Source organism: Gossypium hirsutum, chromosome A06 (assembly GCF_007990345.1).
Source record: "Gossypium hirsutum isolate 1008001.06 chromosome A06, Gossypium_hirsutum_v2.1, whole genome shotgun sequence".
In the NCBI taxonomy this organism is placed as follows: Eukaryota; Viridiplantae; Streptophyta; class Magnoliopsida; order Malvales; family Malvaceae; genus Gossypium; species Gossypium hirsutum.
The window spans coordinates 28,767,692-28,783,119 of record NC_053429.1 but is presented as its reverse complement, the minus strand read 5'-3'; the positions used below and the strand labels follow the sequence as shown (position 1 = coordinate 28,783,119).

The 15,428-nt window shown below is 35.1% G+C and overlaps 1 protein-coding gene across 14 annotated transcripts; it reads left to right on the top strand.

Moving 5' to 3' along the window:
- The first annotated feature begins 7,774 nt into the window (after positions 1–7,774).
- Positions 7,775–14,891, top strand: LOC107962834 (phosphoserine phosphatase, chloroplastic). Of its 14 annotated transcripts, none has more exons than XM_041115153.1 (12): positions 7,781–7,956; positions 8,069–8,273; positions 8,863–8,934; positions 9,458–9,544; positions 9,963–10,112; positions 10,186–10,239; positions 11,228–11,328; positions 11,816–12,118; positions 12,238–12,287; positions 13,101–13,168; positions 13,771–14,073; positions 14,355–14,891. In XM_041115153.1, exons 2-7 carry the CDS (start codon positions 8,079–8,081, stop codon positions 11,312–11,314), a joined length of 645 nt encoding a protein of 214 aa, XP_040971087.1. In that variant the 5' UTR covers positions 7,781–7,956; positions 8,069–8,078; the 3' UTR covers positions 11,315–11,328; positions 11,816–12,118; positions 12,238–12,287; positions 13,101–13,168; positions 13,771–14,073; positions 14,355–14,891. The 14 variants fall into 14 exon arrangements, with proteins under 14 accessions (XP_016754858.2, XP_040971087.1, XP_040971084.1 ...); XM_041115150.1 differs by having other exon boundaries at positions 13,771–14,080; XM_041115154.1 differs by having other exon boundaries at positions 13,868–14,891.
- Positions 14,892–15,428: the final 537 nt, after the last annotated feature.

Sequence of the window (15,428 nt, the reverse complement as noted above, 5' to 3'; positions counted from 1 at the left end):
AGGCTATGGATAGAGGAGCTCGACGAATGGGGAGAACATAAACTGAGAACATATGATAAACTAAAACTATGCCTAAACAAGCCCGATACCTCTCCTAATCAACTTAAGGTTGGCGATAAAGTCTTACTAGATGCCGCAGATCCTCACATTGTCACTACCACACCGAATGAGGAAATCTCTCTTACGGTACTCAGTATTTTTCCATTCGGTACGGTGGAGGTGAGTCACCCCAAGTTTGGCACCTTTAAGGTAAACAACACCCGATTAAAACCCTATTTTGATGAGATTGATAGCAGGAATGAGGAGTATAAACTCCTCAAACCACCCTGACCATTCACTAAAAAGGTAAGTCGAGCTTAGACTATAAATAAGCGCTTCTCGGGAGGCAACCCGAGCACTAACATATTTTGATTTCTTTATTTTTTATTTTTTTACTTCTAACACTATAAATAATTGGATTTATCTTTGAATTGCAAAGTTTTTCAGCACACACGGCCAGGCACACGGGCGTGCCTAAAGCTATGGCCAAATAGGGGAAGAGACACGCCATGCGATATGGCCGTGTGAAAGCAGGACATGATTTCCCCAAAACACAGGATGCGATAAATCCCCACAGCCGTGCGACATGGCCGTGGTTGAACTTGATAGGTGAACACGGGCATGGGGATAGAAAAACACGGGTGTGTTAGGGGCAAGGCTCGATTCTGTTTCTTCGACACAAGCGTGGGAGAAGTGAACAAGGCTAGACACAGTCATGCGATATGGCCGTGTGCCACACACGCCCCAGACACACGGACGTGGGACAGTAGCTGGGCACGACCTAAATTGCAAAATTCAAAAAACACGGGCTCACCTTCAAAGTACACGGGCGTGGCCCTAGGCCGTGTGCTCCTCCCCTATATAAGCAAATTAGTGTTCATTTTCTTCTTCCTTTCAAAACCCTAGCTGAAATCTCCCCTTCCCCACTCTCTAATCCCTTTTTTGGCCACCATTCCCCAGATTCTCACTTCCCCAACCCCCAAACCACTCTCAAATCTACTCCCCCTGCATCAATCCTCACTTTCCCCTTTATTTTCCCTCCATTTTTCCTCCACACGGCTGTACACCCACGCTACACGCCCGTGCTCGCCACCAACACGCCTATGCGCTGCCCTACAGTAGTTTTTGGTTCACTTTCTCAACCTTGTTTTTTCCAATTTGTGTTGCTACATTAGTATTCTATATACCTTACAAAGATATTATTAATATTACCAATTTGTTCTAATTAAGTTAGGAATTTGCTTTAGTATTTTCTATATTAGCATATACTAGTTCTAGGATTCTTGCGTAACCGATGATGCATTTTTTATTTCAGTACATGTTTCTGAATAATCATATAAATTTCTCACCTCTCGCTTGATATCAGTAAATGTTAAAACATCTTGGAACTACTATATCAATGCTCATATATTTTCAGGTACATTATGTCATCATCGAGAGGTAAGAAGGCCGTGGTCCCATCCTCAAAAGACGTAAGGGACAGAGTTCTTCCTCGGTACGTGCTACAGCCGAATTTCGGCACCCGTTCCTTGAGTTTCAGTAAGCTTCGTAGGAGGAGCTATTTCAGATACTACGTGCACGACCCCTCACTACAGGTCGCTGCATCGACTGGGCTGCCGTAGAGCAAGTCCAGCTAGCTGATGCCATCCGTGCCCTCCTGTCCACAGACCTATGAGAACGGTTCTTCACTATTACTGAGCCCACTTATTTAGAGCTAACTTTAAAATTATGCTCTACTTTTGATTTACAGGTGGTGATGACGAATAATGACGACCCAGGCACCATTCACTTTCGATTAGGCGGTCTAGTTCGAGCGATGAGTGTCCCAGAATTTGGAGTCGCTCTGGGACATTACACCGATGAGTTTATGGAGGAGGAGGACATGAATGCACTACCACACAATATTCACATTTCGCCTTCCTCGTGCTGGAAAGCTTTGGCACCACTCTCTTCCATCTACGACCCCAGCCGCTCGAAGGCCTCAGCTCTCGCACCTTCCCTACGATATCTCCATGCCATATTGGCACACACCTTAACTGGAAGGAGAGAGAGCACCGGCGTTGTCAACACCCACGACACCTACTATTTATGGTGCATGGCGAATGCACACGTGACTGACTTGGCATACTTCATCGCTTTCGCCTTTCGCCATTCGCCATCAGACCGAGCGGCATCGGAAGGGAGTAATCTCTATCGGCCCCTACGTGACGCGCCTTGCCAAAGACTTCGGCCTCCTCAACACTGTGGCCCACTCATAAGCGCTTACACTGATAGGTCAGATGTCTCCATAGGGCATCATGACTATCTTACACATGAGGATGATTGAGCGCCGCCGTGGAACCGATCCTTCTCAGTACCATCTCACTCATGCCATTGACGAGGAGGATCTAGAGGACATTCCTGATGATGTCCCCCCACAGCACAAGGAGCTTTCTACCACGCCACCTAGGGAGCGACCAGTTCATGCGGCTGCTTCATTGGCACACCATTCCGACCGACTCGCTCACTTCGAGCAGTATTGCACTACACAGTTTGAGATGATTCACGAGCGAGATCGGCGACGTGACAGACAGATGGACGACATGCAGGCCATGATGCAGCAGCTGTGCCAGTACTTCTACATCGCCACTCCAGCGCCACCACCTGAAGGCCCCACTAACGAGGGTCATTGAATCCTCTTATCTTTTTATTTTTCTTTTTCTTTTTATTTCTATTTTTATTTCAATTTTATTATTTTCTTTTAAAAGACATATCTATATTAGTAAATTTTACTTTCTTCATTTTTCTAGTATCTCTAACAAGTAATCCCACTACACTCTCTTCCACACCAACTCTTAATAAGCTCTTCATGATTCTACAGACTTCTAAGCAAAGCTGCTAAGAATATTTTATGGAATGAGGAAACAAATGGGAAATAATACCTCATGAGTGCCATGTTTAACGACCCAATTTCTTCATCTAGCTAAGAACAGTGGCAGCTACTACTTTCCCCAGACACTCCAGCCTCAGAATCAAGCTCCACATCCATATAACAGGGAGTTTCACCTCCTTCCCTCTTATGATTTTCTTTATTTTGAATAATCTATCTTTGTACATTGAGGGCAATGTACATCTTAAGTGTAGGGGGTGAACATGAACATGATGCCTAACTTTTTGTATTATTCTCAAATCCCTAAATTTGATCTTGTGCTTAAGTGATTTTCTCATAAAATTGATCGAATGAATTCTGATTGATCTATAATTATTGTTGATATGTCATGAATTAGACCATGGGAATTATGCATGATTATTTGATTATAGGACATTAAAGAATCGAGCATGATAAATTGATATTTTGAGAACTAAAATTTTTAGATTATTTTCCTAAATTGAGGTATTATCTTGAAATCTTAAGTATATAGGATTGACATCAAAGACCCAATTTTTTGGTGAGATTTTTTAGCCTTTTGAGCATATAGCTTTCTTTCTTGCTCACTTCTTTTGTCGTTTAAGTGTGTCAACATTGAACTGTTATTCTAGAACTTGCTTCGATTATACATGTCGAGATCACACGTATGATTTGATATACTGAGATGATAAAGGCACTTAGGATTTAACCCACTTACTCAATAAAAAGCCTTCACACATAATTAAACCCTTAGTAAACCCCCTTGAGCCTACTAACCCTTTTTTATTAATTAACCCTCATCATTAACCCATTAACCCATTAACCCATTATTGTTGAAATCTTTTTACTTAATTTACCCTTTTTTTTATCGGGATTATTTTTAATATTGTTACCTCACTATGTTCACCATTTTTTGTTACTGAATCAGGAAGTATGATTTCTATACTGTATTGACTTGATTTGTTCTTAAAAAAAACTCATTATTATTATTGTAATTCTCAGCAGGCTAAAGTTGTCATGAGCTTATGTAATATAGTTTTAGATATTTGTTTGTGATTCAGTAATTAAGTTTTTAATAGAGGGGTAATATATTGAAATTATCTCGATTCTAACCTTTGTCTCTTCAGCTTGTATCCATACCCGTAACCTAAACCCCGTTACAACCATGCAAAGACCTTTTGATTTGTGTATCATATCATTTACAAGTGGTGGAGATTTGATTTTCATGCAAGCCTATGGTAATAACTTCTCATGTTAGACAATCGAGTACTTAATCTTGAACCTTAAACACTTTGAGTGATTTGAGTGAATCTTTAGTGAGGATGTCATCTCATGTATATTTAGGACTAAAGTTAATTACTTAGAGGAATGAGATTACCTATGATTTTATTGTCAAAACATGCGATTTAGATTGTTTAAGGCTTTTAATGCCCCTATAGTTAAATTCTCACTGTATGATTTTCTACAGAATAACTTGTAACATTATCAGTAATGATTATGTGATTGAGAGGAATGAATTCTAGCAGTAAATGAGAGTTTTGCTTGAGGACAAGCAAATGCTTAAGTATGGGGGTATTTGATAAACACCTAATTATACATATTTTTACCCCAAATACTTAGCATATTTATGGATGTTTATCACTAGATTTGTGGATTTTGGTGCTCTTAATCCGGTTATTTCATGTTTTGTACTCAAGAGAGCACCAAGAGTCAAAAGGAGCCAAAAAGGAGCCAAAAGGGACAAAATGGACCAAATTGAGAATATGACAATGCCTAAGCCTTGCCACACGGGTTGTTCACACGCCCGTGTCGTTCGAGGGTGTCGACCAAGGCTTTTATGATTCACACGGCCTGGCCATTGACCCACACGGCCGTGTGCAATTTAACGGATCGAACACGGCCTGGCAATCACGTCACATGGCCGTGGCACACGGGAGTGCCCCTTTTTCAAAGAGTTGTATTTTACACAGAAAAGGATACTTAGGGAGGAAGAAAGCCAATCCAAAGCCTATATAAACACCCTAAGTATGACTTAGAAAGGGTGGCTCCCCTCCAGAACTTTTCTGGAGAACAAAACCACACGTCGGGAATTACTTGAAGGAAATTAGACGATCCATCCCAAAAGCCGAAGCTACTCCAAGACTAAAGATCTCTCTCAGAATTCCTTCAGGGGTTTTAGAGTTTTCTTTATGTTTTGTTATTTTCATACTTTTGAGATGTACTCTTATTTAGTTATGAACTAAATCCCCTAAATACCTAAGGGGGATGAAACCTAAGACGAATCTTGTTATTATTTTCTGAATCGTATGATTAATATTTAACTTGTTCTTAATTATGTGTTCTTAATTCTTGTTTTGATATCCTAGGATACTGATTCAAGACATGCTCTTATTCAGAGGAGGAATAGACCCTGTCTAAGAGTACATTTGTCATAATTAAGCGGAGTTTATTGCGCGCCTAGAAATAGGGTGATAAGATTTTACCGGATTAGGGTGAAACCTAATAAAGGGATCCATAGATCGAGTTAATGCAACCCTAGAGTGTTAATTAGAGAAAATTCTCGGTTATTCAATCTAGGGATTAGACGTTATTAGTCTTGAATAGGGATAATAACATAACTTAGGGATCTCTACGGAACAAGTTGAATGAATAAATAGTTCGATTAGGAGCCAGAATAACAAGTAAAGTCTAGGTGGATTTTTTCTTAGGAATTGTCTCAAGTCAATCGATTTTCCCGAAAGCAATTCCCCAATCATTTTCTCTGTGTGTTTTTGGTAAAATGCCGTTAAAAAACAGAGCAATAGCGGCGTTTTTGCTCAAAACGCAGCAAAAAGTCATATAACCCCTAAAACCCTAAACCCCAAAAAATCATAAACACTAATCTATAACCCCTAAAATCCTTAAACCCTAAAAAACACTAAACATTAATCTATAACCCTTAAAACCCTAAACCCCAAAAAACATCATATGGATGTTGATATGTATATACATAGGTATTAATGTAAAAGCTTATGTTCATAATAAATTATGGAAGCAATACTTAATATTGATTAAATTTATTTTTGGGTTTAGGGTTTAATATTTAAGGTCTAAGGTCTAAGGTCTATGGTTTAGGGTTTTATGGTTTAAGGTTTAATGGCCATGGGTAGTATGTTAATCTCAAGTGAATCATATTCAATTAAATCCTAAACCCTATAATTAATATATATTTTGGGGCATAAGTAAGGGGTTGAAAGGGTCTTTGCCCCTCTAAAATGAAAAATTTTTCATTTCGGTTTTTTGAAATTTTTTAAAATTTTAAAGGTAAAATTGCACTTTATCCCTTTGAATAATGGAAATTTTTTTATTTAATCGTTTCAAAATTATAAAAATAAATTAAACTCTAGCCGTGTAAAGTTTAGATGATAGGGGGTAAGGGTTAGAGGTTAAGGGGTAGAAATTTAGGGTTTATGTTTTATGGTTTAGGGTTTAAGGGTTAAGGGTTAAGGGTTAGGGGTTAGGGTTTAGATTAATTAGTATTTTTTAATTTATATATTAAATATTTTATTATATAATTGTAAAAGAGATAATATTAAATTTAATATATTAAAATTATGAATATAGTTTAAATTATTTAAGAGAAAATAGATAAACTTTTATATATATAATAGATAAACTTGAGATTTGTTAAATGATAAAATTTTATACAATCAACCAACTAATGCTTTTATATTTAAAAATATTTAATCTAAACATATTTAAAATATTAGATTTAAAAAAATTGATAAACAAAAAAAGGCATTAAAATGTATTAAAATTTGTACAAACGGCACAGTATAGGAGAAAAAAATTTAGTGGCGCTTAGCCAGAAAACGCCGCAAATTCTATTTTTAGTCAACTAAAACGATGCAGTTTCAGTTTATAGTATTAAACATTTAGTTGCATTTCTAAAAAATGCCGCCAAATTGCATTACCATTTGGCTTAATGGACGACAATTAACAACAAGGGATAAAATTTGATTTGAACGGCGCCATTTCATTACAAACAAAATAAAGTTCTAACTTAAACATTTTCGTTTGTCGCCTTCGCCCCGTGCATCACAACCCATCCCCTCCATCACCTTCGCCCCGTGCATCGCAAACCATCTCCTCCATTGCCTTCACCCTGTGCATCGCAACCCATCTCCTCCATCGCCTTCGCTCTGTGCATCTGCTGCATAGCCGTCGAGTGTCCCCTCTGTTGCCCAAATATATTTGGTGAATTCAACGAGGTTGTCGATTCCTCTGAACAAGGCTGACTTCACTTTTAGGTTAGTAACTACATTCACCATGTTCATCTTATTTTACTGGAATATCATATTCTAGCTACCTCATTTTCTGCTACAACGGCTCGGTTATTTTGATAAACAATTAAATTTGCTGTGTCATTTTATATTTTTTTAATTTATCGATTTCATTTTATTTCTGTTAAATTTTCCTTTTGTATTTTATACGATAATTTAAAAATTATAAAAATCTTCAAAAAAAAATTAAAATTTAAAATTTAAAAAATTAAAAATTAAAAATTAAAAATTAAAAATTAAAATATAAAATATAAAATACTTAAATATTTAATATTTAATATTTTAATCCATATTTCAGTTAAAAAGTTTAATATTCAAAATTAAAAAAATTCCAAAAAATGGTAATCTCAGCACAAAAATTGTGAAAGAAAAAATAAAAAATATGTTAAAATGAAAAAAATTAAAATTACGCTATAGTGGCGTTTTTACTAAAAACGCCGCAAAAAATTTGAGTAATAGTGGCGTTTGTTTTGAAAACGCCGCAAAAGGCCATAATTTTACAAAAAAAAAGAGGCCATTATAGCTTATTGCTTACCAGCTCACTCCAAAAAAATCTCGCTCACTCCCAAACTCCCTCTTCTTCTCATCTATGTCGCTCGCCCTGAATCTCCCAAATAAAATTTAGCTACTATTTTTCTCTCATTACTCTTTTTCTCTCGGTCCTTCGTTTCTTTTCACTGTCTAGATATATCCGCCTCTCTTATCTTCGTAGGTGCTCTCACTTTGAATACTCCCATTTTCTTATTGATTTTGCAGATCGGTTCTCTAATCCTTTTTTTGGGTGTAACGTTTTTTATCCGTTTGGTTGTTGTTGAAGAAGTGCTACTACCATGGCTACAAAGAAGAGTGCTGGGGACTTGAAGGAAGCTGGTTTGAAGGGAAAGAAAGTGTTTGTTAGAGTTGATCTGAACGTTCCATTGGATGATAACTTCAACATAACTGATGACACAAGAATCCGTGCTGCTGTTTCCACCATCAAGTATTTGATGGGTCATGGCTCTAAAGTCATCCTCTCTAGTCATTTGGTACCTTTCTTTTATTCCTTTTCTTTAGATTTGATTTCTTTAATAAAAATTTTCTTTTGATCCCATACTGGGTTTTTGGGTTTTTGTTTGCCTTTTGATATATCTGCATGTTTTGATCTGGTGTTCATTGAGATCTTTATGGGTATTTGTGGTTTTGAGATTTATTTTTGATTGACTAAGCTAGATCTGTCTGAATCAGATGGAGGCAACATCATCTCTGTTTTTTGTTTAAATATTTTATGTTTGATCTCATTTTCTTTTTAATTCTAAAATCACCGCACAGAGATAGTATTTATTGATTTTTGATATATCTAACAAGCACGTTCTATGGCTGATATTTTCATAGTTGCTGTCTGTTTTTAGCTCGTAAATTGGTACACCTTTGTTTTCTCTTGATTCTGATTTTGAGCTTAGTTTATTATTTGCACAATTTTGGTAGCAATAGTTCATCTAAAACTATATAATTGCTTTGGCGAATGTTAAGGTAGAATGATTCTTCTCCTTATTCCATTAAATGATAGTCTAAGCTCTTAAAGAATATCTGGGGCACAGGATGAGTAGGTGTATGTTTTTGTTTTGTTTTGTTAAGATGAGTAACCAGAAGTACAAGGACCAGCAGTTTTGGTCTCAACTGAAAGAGGATCAACTATCAGTCCAATTGGTATTTCTCTGTGTGTGTGTGTGTGTGTGTTTTCTTATGATTTAAGGGTTTTTTCTTCATTGGATTTAGTTGAAAAATGGAATATATGTTCATTGCAGTACTTGGACTTAAGGTTTTAGAACTTTTATTTGCATGAAACTTTGACTTGCAGGTCTCTTTTTTTCTGTCTCTTACTTTGAAAATTGCTCCAAAATTTTACATATTAACTTGTTGATTGTAATTTGATAAGAAGTATAAAGGAAGGGTTTGTTATCTTGGCTATCAAATTTCTCCAGTTCTTCAATTCAAATATTGTCAGCCTTGTTTATTGGCATCTTCTTCAATGTGTTTGATATTCTAGGTAGCATTTATGTGGTTGATAATCCTTAATTCCCATACAAGTTATAATGACTACTGAAGGGCATCAACTCCTCAATGAATTAAAGATTTTTTTATTCTTTTTTGTCTTTCTTTTTAATCTTCTCTTTGACATGATGTTTGATAGACTAGTTCATTATTCTTCTTACTAATCTCTAAGATTTAGCCCGGTATTGAAGAATTAGTCAAGAAGCTGAAGGCAAGGAATACCGATGTTTATCTAATTTCTGAGGGCTTCCGCCAAATGATCAATGTATGCAACTATGCTACTAAATGCTTGAAAGACCATCTCTGTTTTACTTTATTCTGTTAAGGCATTCATGTGGTTTCATTTGCCCTTCTGATAAATGTAGATCTGAAATCACTTGCAATATTTTGATGAAATTGAAAATGGAAACTTGAATGTAGGAAACTGGAAAACACGAAATGGCAATCCTTACTTGACATTAGATATTACACATGCAGCAAATGGTGACTTCTAAAAAACCAATTAGATATAAAATTATGAAAGTGTGATATGGGTAATGTTGTCATCAGTAAGAGTCATTGTACAGCATGTAAGTTTGTTACTATTGAGAGAGCCATGTTATTGTATATTATTATAATCTTCCAATGGTTAACCATTGGCCAACTACTGCCAGAAAATAGTTAATTGAGAAGCATTTTTGTAGCATGTTGCATCAATCCTTGGAATTCCGCAAGAAAACATTTTTGCCAATCAGCTGCTCTTTGGAAGTTCTGGGGAGTTTTTGGGATTCGATGTTAATGAGCCCACTTGGAGGAGTGAAGGAAAAGTTACTGCTGTTCAACAAATAAGAAAGGTGAGTCTTGTGGCTTTTTTGTATTGGCCGGCTAAAAGTTCATTTTCCAAGTCTAACCAAAAAAAAATTCCAGGTTAAGGGATACAAGGCATTAGTCATGATTGGTGATGGTGCTACTGATCTTGAGGTTAGTAAATTCATCTTAACTTTCTTTAGATATAGTTAATCTTTAAGGTTACCATATAAAGTAATTTTTCCTTCAATGCATTGGGAATCAATATATTAATAGTTAATGATTGCATTTAATATAAGAATATTGGATAAAAGTATCATGGAGGCTTTTGTATTAAGAGCTAAATTGCATTTTGCCCTCTACTAAAAATGACTACTGAAGGGCATCAACTCCTCAATGAATTAACGATTTTTTATTATTGTTTGCCTTTCTTTTTAATCTTCTCTTTGATATGATGTTTGATAGCCTAGTTCATTATTCTTCTTACTGATCTCTAGGATTTCGTCCGGCATTGAAGAATTAGTCAAGAAGCTGAAGGTAAGGAATACCGATGTTTATGTAATTTCAGGGGCTTCCGCCAAATGATCAATGTATGCAACTATGCTACTAAATGCTTGAAAGACCATCTCTATTTTACTTTGTTCTGTTAAGGCATTCATGTGGTTTCATTTGCCCTTTTGATAAATGATGATATTGAAAATAGAAACTTGAATGTAGGAAACTCGAAAACACAAATTTAGAGAGAACTTGCCATTAAATTATGAACAATCTTTTTCTCATGAATTTGCAATAAGAAATTAGAGAACTTGTTTCTCAGTTTGGAGCTTGAAAGTATTAGTCAAGAAATTAACAACTCTTATTCCCAACTTCAAATTACTTGAGAGTAAAAAATCCCATTAAATAAATCTACAGGAGAGTTATACTTTCATGATTAGGAATCATGAATAGGTAAAAGATGTTGTCTATATCATATGATGTTAGTTCTAAAAAAATCAAAAGTGCTGCTGAAGCTTAATCTTGTTTAAGTTATTAGCTGATTAAGGATCGTAATATACCAGTTTATGGTGGAAAAACAGGTTAGCAATTTATTACCAGTTTATGCTAGTTTTAGTGTAAAGCAGTTTGATTTTAATTTGTTTCATTTCTTTTTTATGTGGTGTAGGGGGTATGTTGGAATTCACAGTTCGGGATTCAGAGACTTTCTGCTGAAACCAGAGCTGCTTCGATCTATTGTGGATTCTGGTTTTGAACATCCTTCCGAAGGCAAAGTTTTAAACTTATGTCTGATGTTAACATTCGTGAATTCCATGAATTAAGTCATTTCGTTTTTCTTGCTTTTAGTGACTTATAATGGGGGGCAGTATACAAGTTTGGTGCTTTATTATTTTGATTTACAGTTTTGGATGAAGCATTTGTTGTTACGGGATATGCTTTGTAGTAATCTTTGAAATACTTTGCCTTCAAATTATAATTTTTCAACTTAATTTATCTAGGCATGAAAGTCTTCAAAATTATCATAGCTTTTCTTTTCTGTTAATTCAAACTGTTCATTTAAACTCTTTTTTTTTTTTTTTTTTATATATACTTTTTTAATTTAATTTTTAATAATTCATTCATTCTAAGTTAGTTGGACTTGCCTGCAGCTGAACATATAGCTTATATATGAATATGCTTCATCTGCATTGCCTGATTCACTTGATTTGGTTTGGTTGTTCTTTGATTCTGACTTGTTCAAGCTTGTATTATTCAGGTAATATCAATATCTATATTCATCATTACGACACGATAACTGGTTTGGTATCTTTCCATTAAAGGATCAAGAAGAACATTTATAATATACTGAGGGTTCGTCTACTAGGGTTTTATTTTCTTTTCATTAGTGCAACACGAGTGCATCCCTTAAGTTATTCTGGGAATGGATGTGATTTGCCAAGAAAAATTTGAAATGGGGAAAATAGCTGTTTTTGTTCTATCAACTCTTCAGCAAATTGAACCTGTTGCTGGGCAAGCTGCTGCACTTGTTCTATGTCACACTAGAGAATTAGTGTACCAGGTGGGTTTTAGAGTCTTGAATCTATTCTTTGGTATTAGCATGCCAGTTGAGGGTGTTTCAGTTTCATTTCATCACTGAATTCATTCTTACCAAGTATTACTTCCTCTATCCTTTGACAGAGTTTCCGAGTAGTACAACTGCTGAGTCATGTTTTGGTGCTGCAATCAAGGTAAGTCATTACAAGGTTATACCTTCATAATTTGTTTGAGGTGTTGAGTGTATGTAACTTGGTTACTTGAAGAAAACTGAGGTTAAGATACTGATACATCAATCCTTATCTTAAAAAATTTGTATGTAGTTTTCATATGTAGTTTATTTGAGTGTTGGAGTTTTTGGACTGCTTTCTCAAAATTTTTATTCACTTGAAGTTTTCTAGGAAAATTTGACATGGTCCTGAAATTCAATTTATAATTTGTTGCTACATAATTTGTTGCTAATATTCTTTTATTTTTAACTGAATTAACTGACCAAATTCGGTTTTTTGGTTAACCATAAAAAATTCAGTTTCGTTAACAGAAGAGATTTTAAGAAAATTTGATATTTGAATGTTATTTTGGTTATTAGTTAAGATTAGTCCTGTTAAGTTTTTATACCTTCATTTATTTGTTTTGAACTTTTAGTATGTGTTAATTTAACATTTGATGGTGATTAATATCATCGTTGTATAGTGCTTCTAGATTTTGATTTGTTCTGATATTTTGGTTGGATATGTAGAATTATCCATTGAAAAATCTTGAAGGTTAATTTTGTTTCGTTAACAAAAAAACCAAATTAACCTAAATATTAAGTTGTTCTCTCTTTTCCTGCAATTTTGTAGTTAACGGATTTGGGTTTCACGTTACATTATTTTGTATGTTGTAGGTACATATTATGCACAGCCTTTTCAATGACTTCTGCATTAACAGACTGGAGTAGTGTGCAAAAATCCTTTAGATACTTTCAGACTATTCAAATCTATAATATTTTTCCCCTCTGTTTGTAGGTTCATCGGCATCTTGTCCTGATGAGAGTGTAGTTTATGAAGCTTTAAACTTTGCATTGTCGTCTGAGGTATTAGAATTCCTAGTTCAAAACTTAGCGATTTGTCTTTTATAAAATACCTTTGCATTTTCAGTGTTGTTTAGGTTCGCAAACAAAATGTTGTATTTGGACTTGTTGTTAGTAAAAGACTTGCTATATTTTATTTATATTTATATTTAATCTAATTTTTATTATTTATTTTAGTTTTGATTCTATATTTTTATTTTTATTTTAATTTGATAATGAATTTTAATAGAAATTTTTTATATTTATATCATGGACATTATTCTTCTCAATATTTTGATAATGAATTTTAATTTTTTTATATTTTTCATGACTTTATAATATTTTATAATATATTTTTTAAAATTTTATGACTTTTAGCGGAGTTTTTGGGAAAAGCGCTGCTAAAGAACATGGCTTTTAGTGGCGTTTGTGGGAAAAGAGCCGCTAAAGGCCATGACCTTTAGCGGTGTTTGTGGGGAAAGCGCCGCTAAAGATCATGACTTTTAGCAGCGTTTTTTTAAATAAACGCCGCAAAATTTAGCGGGATTATCTATTGCGGCGCTTGTAAAAACGCCTCTAAAAGTCAGTTTTGTTGTAGTGCCTCTAAAGTCTTTTTGCATGGGTAGGATCATTTTCAATACCAGGTCCCCTTCATGGAATTCTCTAGGGCTAACCTTTTTATCGTAAGCTCGCATCATTCGTTTTTGGTACATCTGGTCATAGTGGATAGCTTTCAACCTCTTCTCTTCAATCAAGTTCAACTAATCATATCGAGATTGGATCCATTCTGCTTCGTCTAACTTCAACTTTGACAAAACTCGAAGAGAAGGAATCTCGACTTCAATGGAAAAACCGCCTCTGTTCCATAAACCAATAAGAAAGGCATTGCCCCAATGGAGGTTCTGACAGACGTTCGATAAGCATAAAGGGTAAATGGTAACTTTTCTTGCCATTCTTTATAAGTCTCAGTATTTTCCACATGATCACCTTAATGTTCTTATTGGCTGCCTCCACTGCACCATTCATTTTTGGGCGATATGGTGACGAGTTGTGGTTTTTATCCTGAATTGACTACAGACCTCTACTATTGTGCTTTTGTTCAAATTCAGTGCATTGTCAGATATAATCCTTTCAGGCATTCCATATCGACATATTATCTCTTTCTTCAAGAGTTTACTAACTGTTGACTTTGTGACATTGGCATATGAAGCGGCCTCTACCCAATTGGTGAAATAATCGATGACCACAAATATGAATCGATGCCCATTGGAAGCTTTTGGTGAGATCGGCCCAATGACATCCATGCCCCACATAGAGAAAGGACATGGAGAAGTCATAACATGAAGAGGTGAATAAGGCACATGAATTTTGTCTCAATAAATTTGGCACTTATGACATCTCTTGGCATAACTGATACAATCTCCTTCCATGGTGGACCAATAATATCCAAACTCATGATTTACCTGGCCATTGTAAAACCATTAACATGTGTTCCGCAAACACCCTAATGGACTTCTTCCAAGATTTTCTTAGCCTTAACGACATCCACATATCTTAGTAGCACTTGATCCTTTCTTCTTTTATATAGGATCTCCCCATCTAAGACATAGTCATTAGCTAGTCTCCTTAGCGTCCTTTTACCATTTTCAATTGTCTGATCAGGGTATTTACTATTCTTGTAACACCTCAAACCCGGCCTAGACATTATGGCCATATCTGTCAATGTAACACGATAGTGTTTTTCAAACCTCGTTGTTACGATGAAAACATCCCATGTTATTATCTTTAGTAAACCTTTGTTAGAACTTAAGAAGTCGTCTTTATTCATTTAAAACATTTGTTTTCAAATATCCCTCGTTGCAGAAGCTTTAACAAAACAGTCTAAATGATCATGCATTTAGAAAATACTTTAACTTTTTGAAAATTGAATTTCCTACGACTAGCAGGTATAAATCCATAAAGTAAAATAAATAAATAAATAAAAACCCAATTTTAAAACCAAAGTCCCAGAGGGTCCTTAAATTACAACCCAAATAATCAATAATAATCAAATTATAAATCGTATATTGAAAAACATGAAGTCTAAAAATTATTGTGGTCACCGCTAAGCTCTCCGTCGCACCGATCTGTCTAAGTTTAGGGATTACCTGTGCATATTAAACAAAAAGGGTGAGTTTACGTAAATTCAATGTATAATCCCGCAGAAACAAACAAACAATCAGTATTCACAATGCACAGTTGAATAGTCTTGTGCCTAAGCCCTTTTCAGTATCAGTGACAGTTT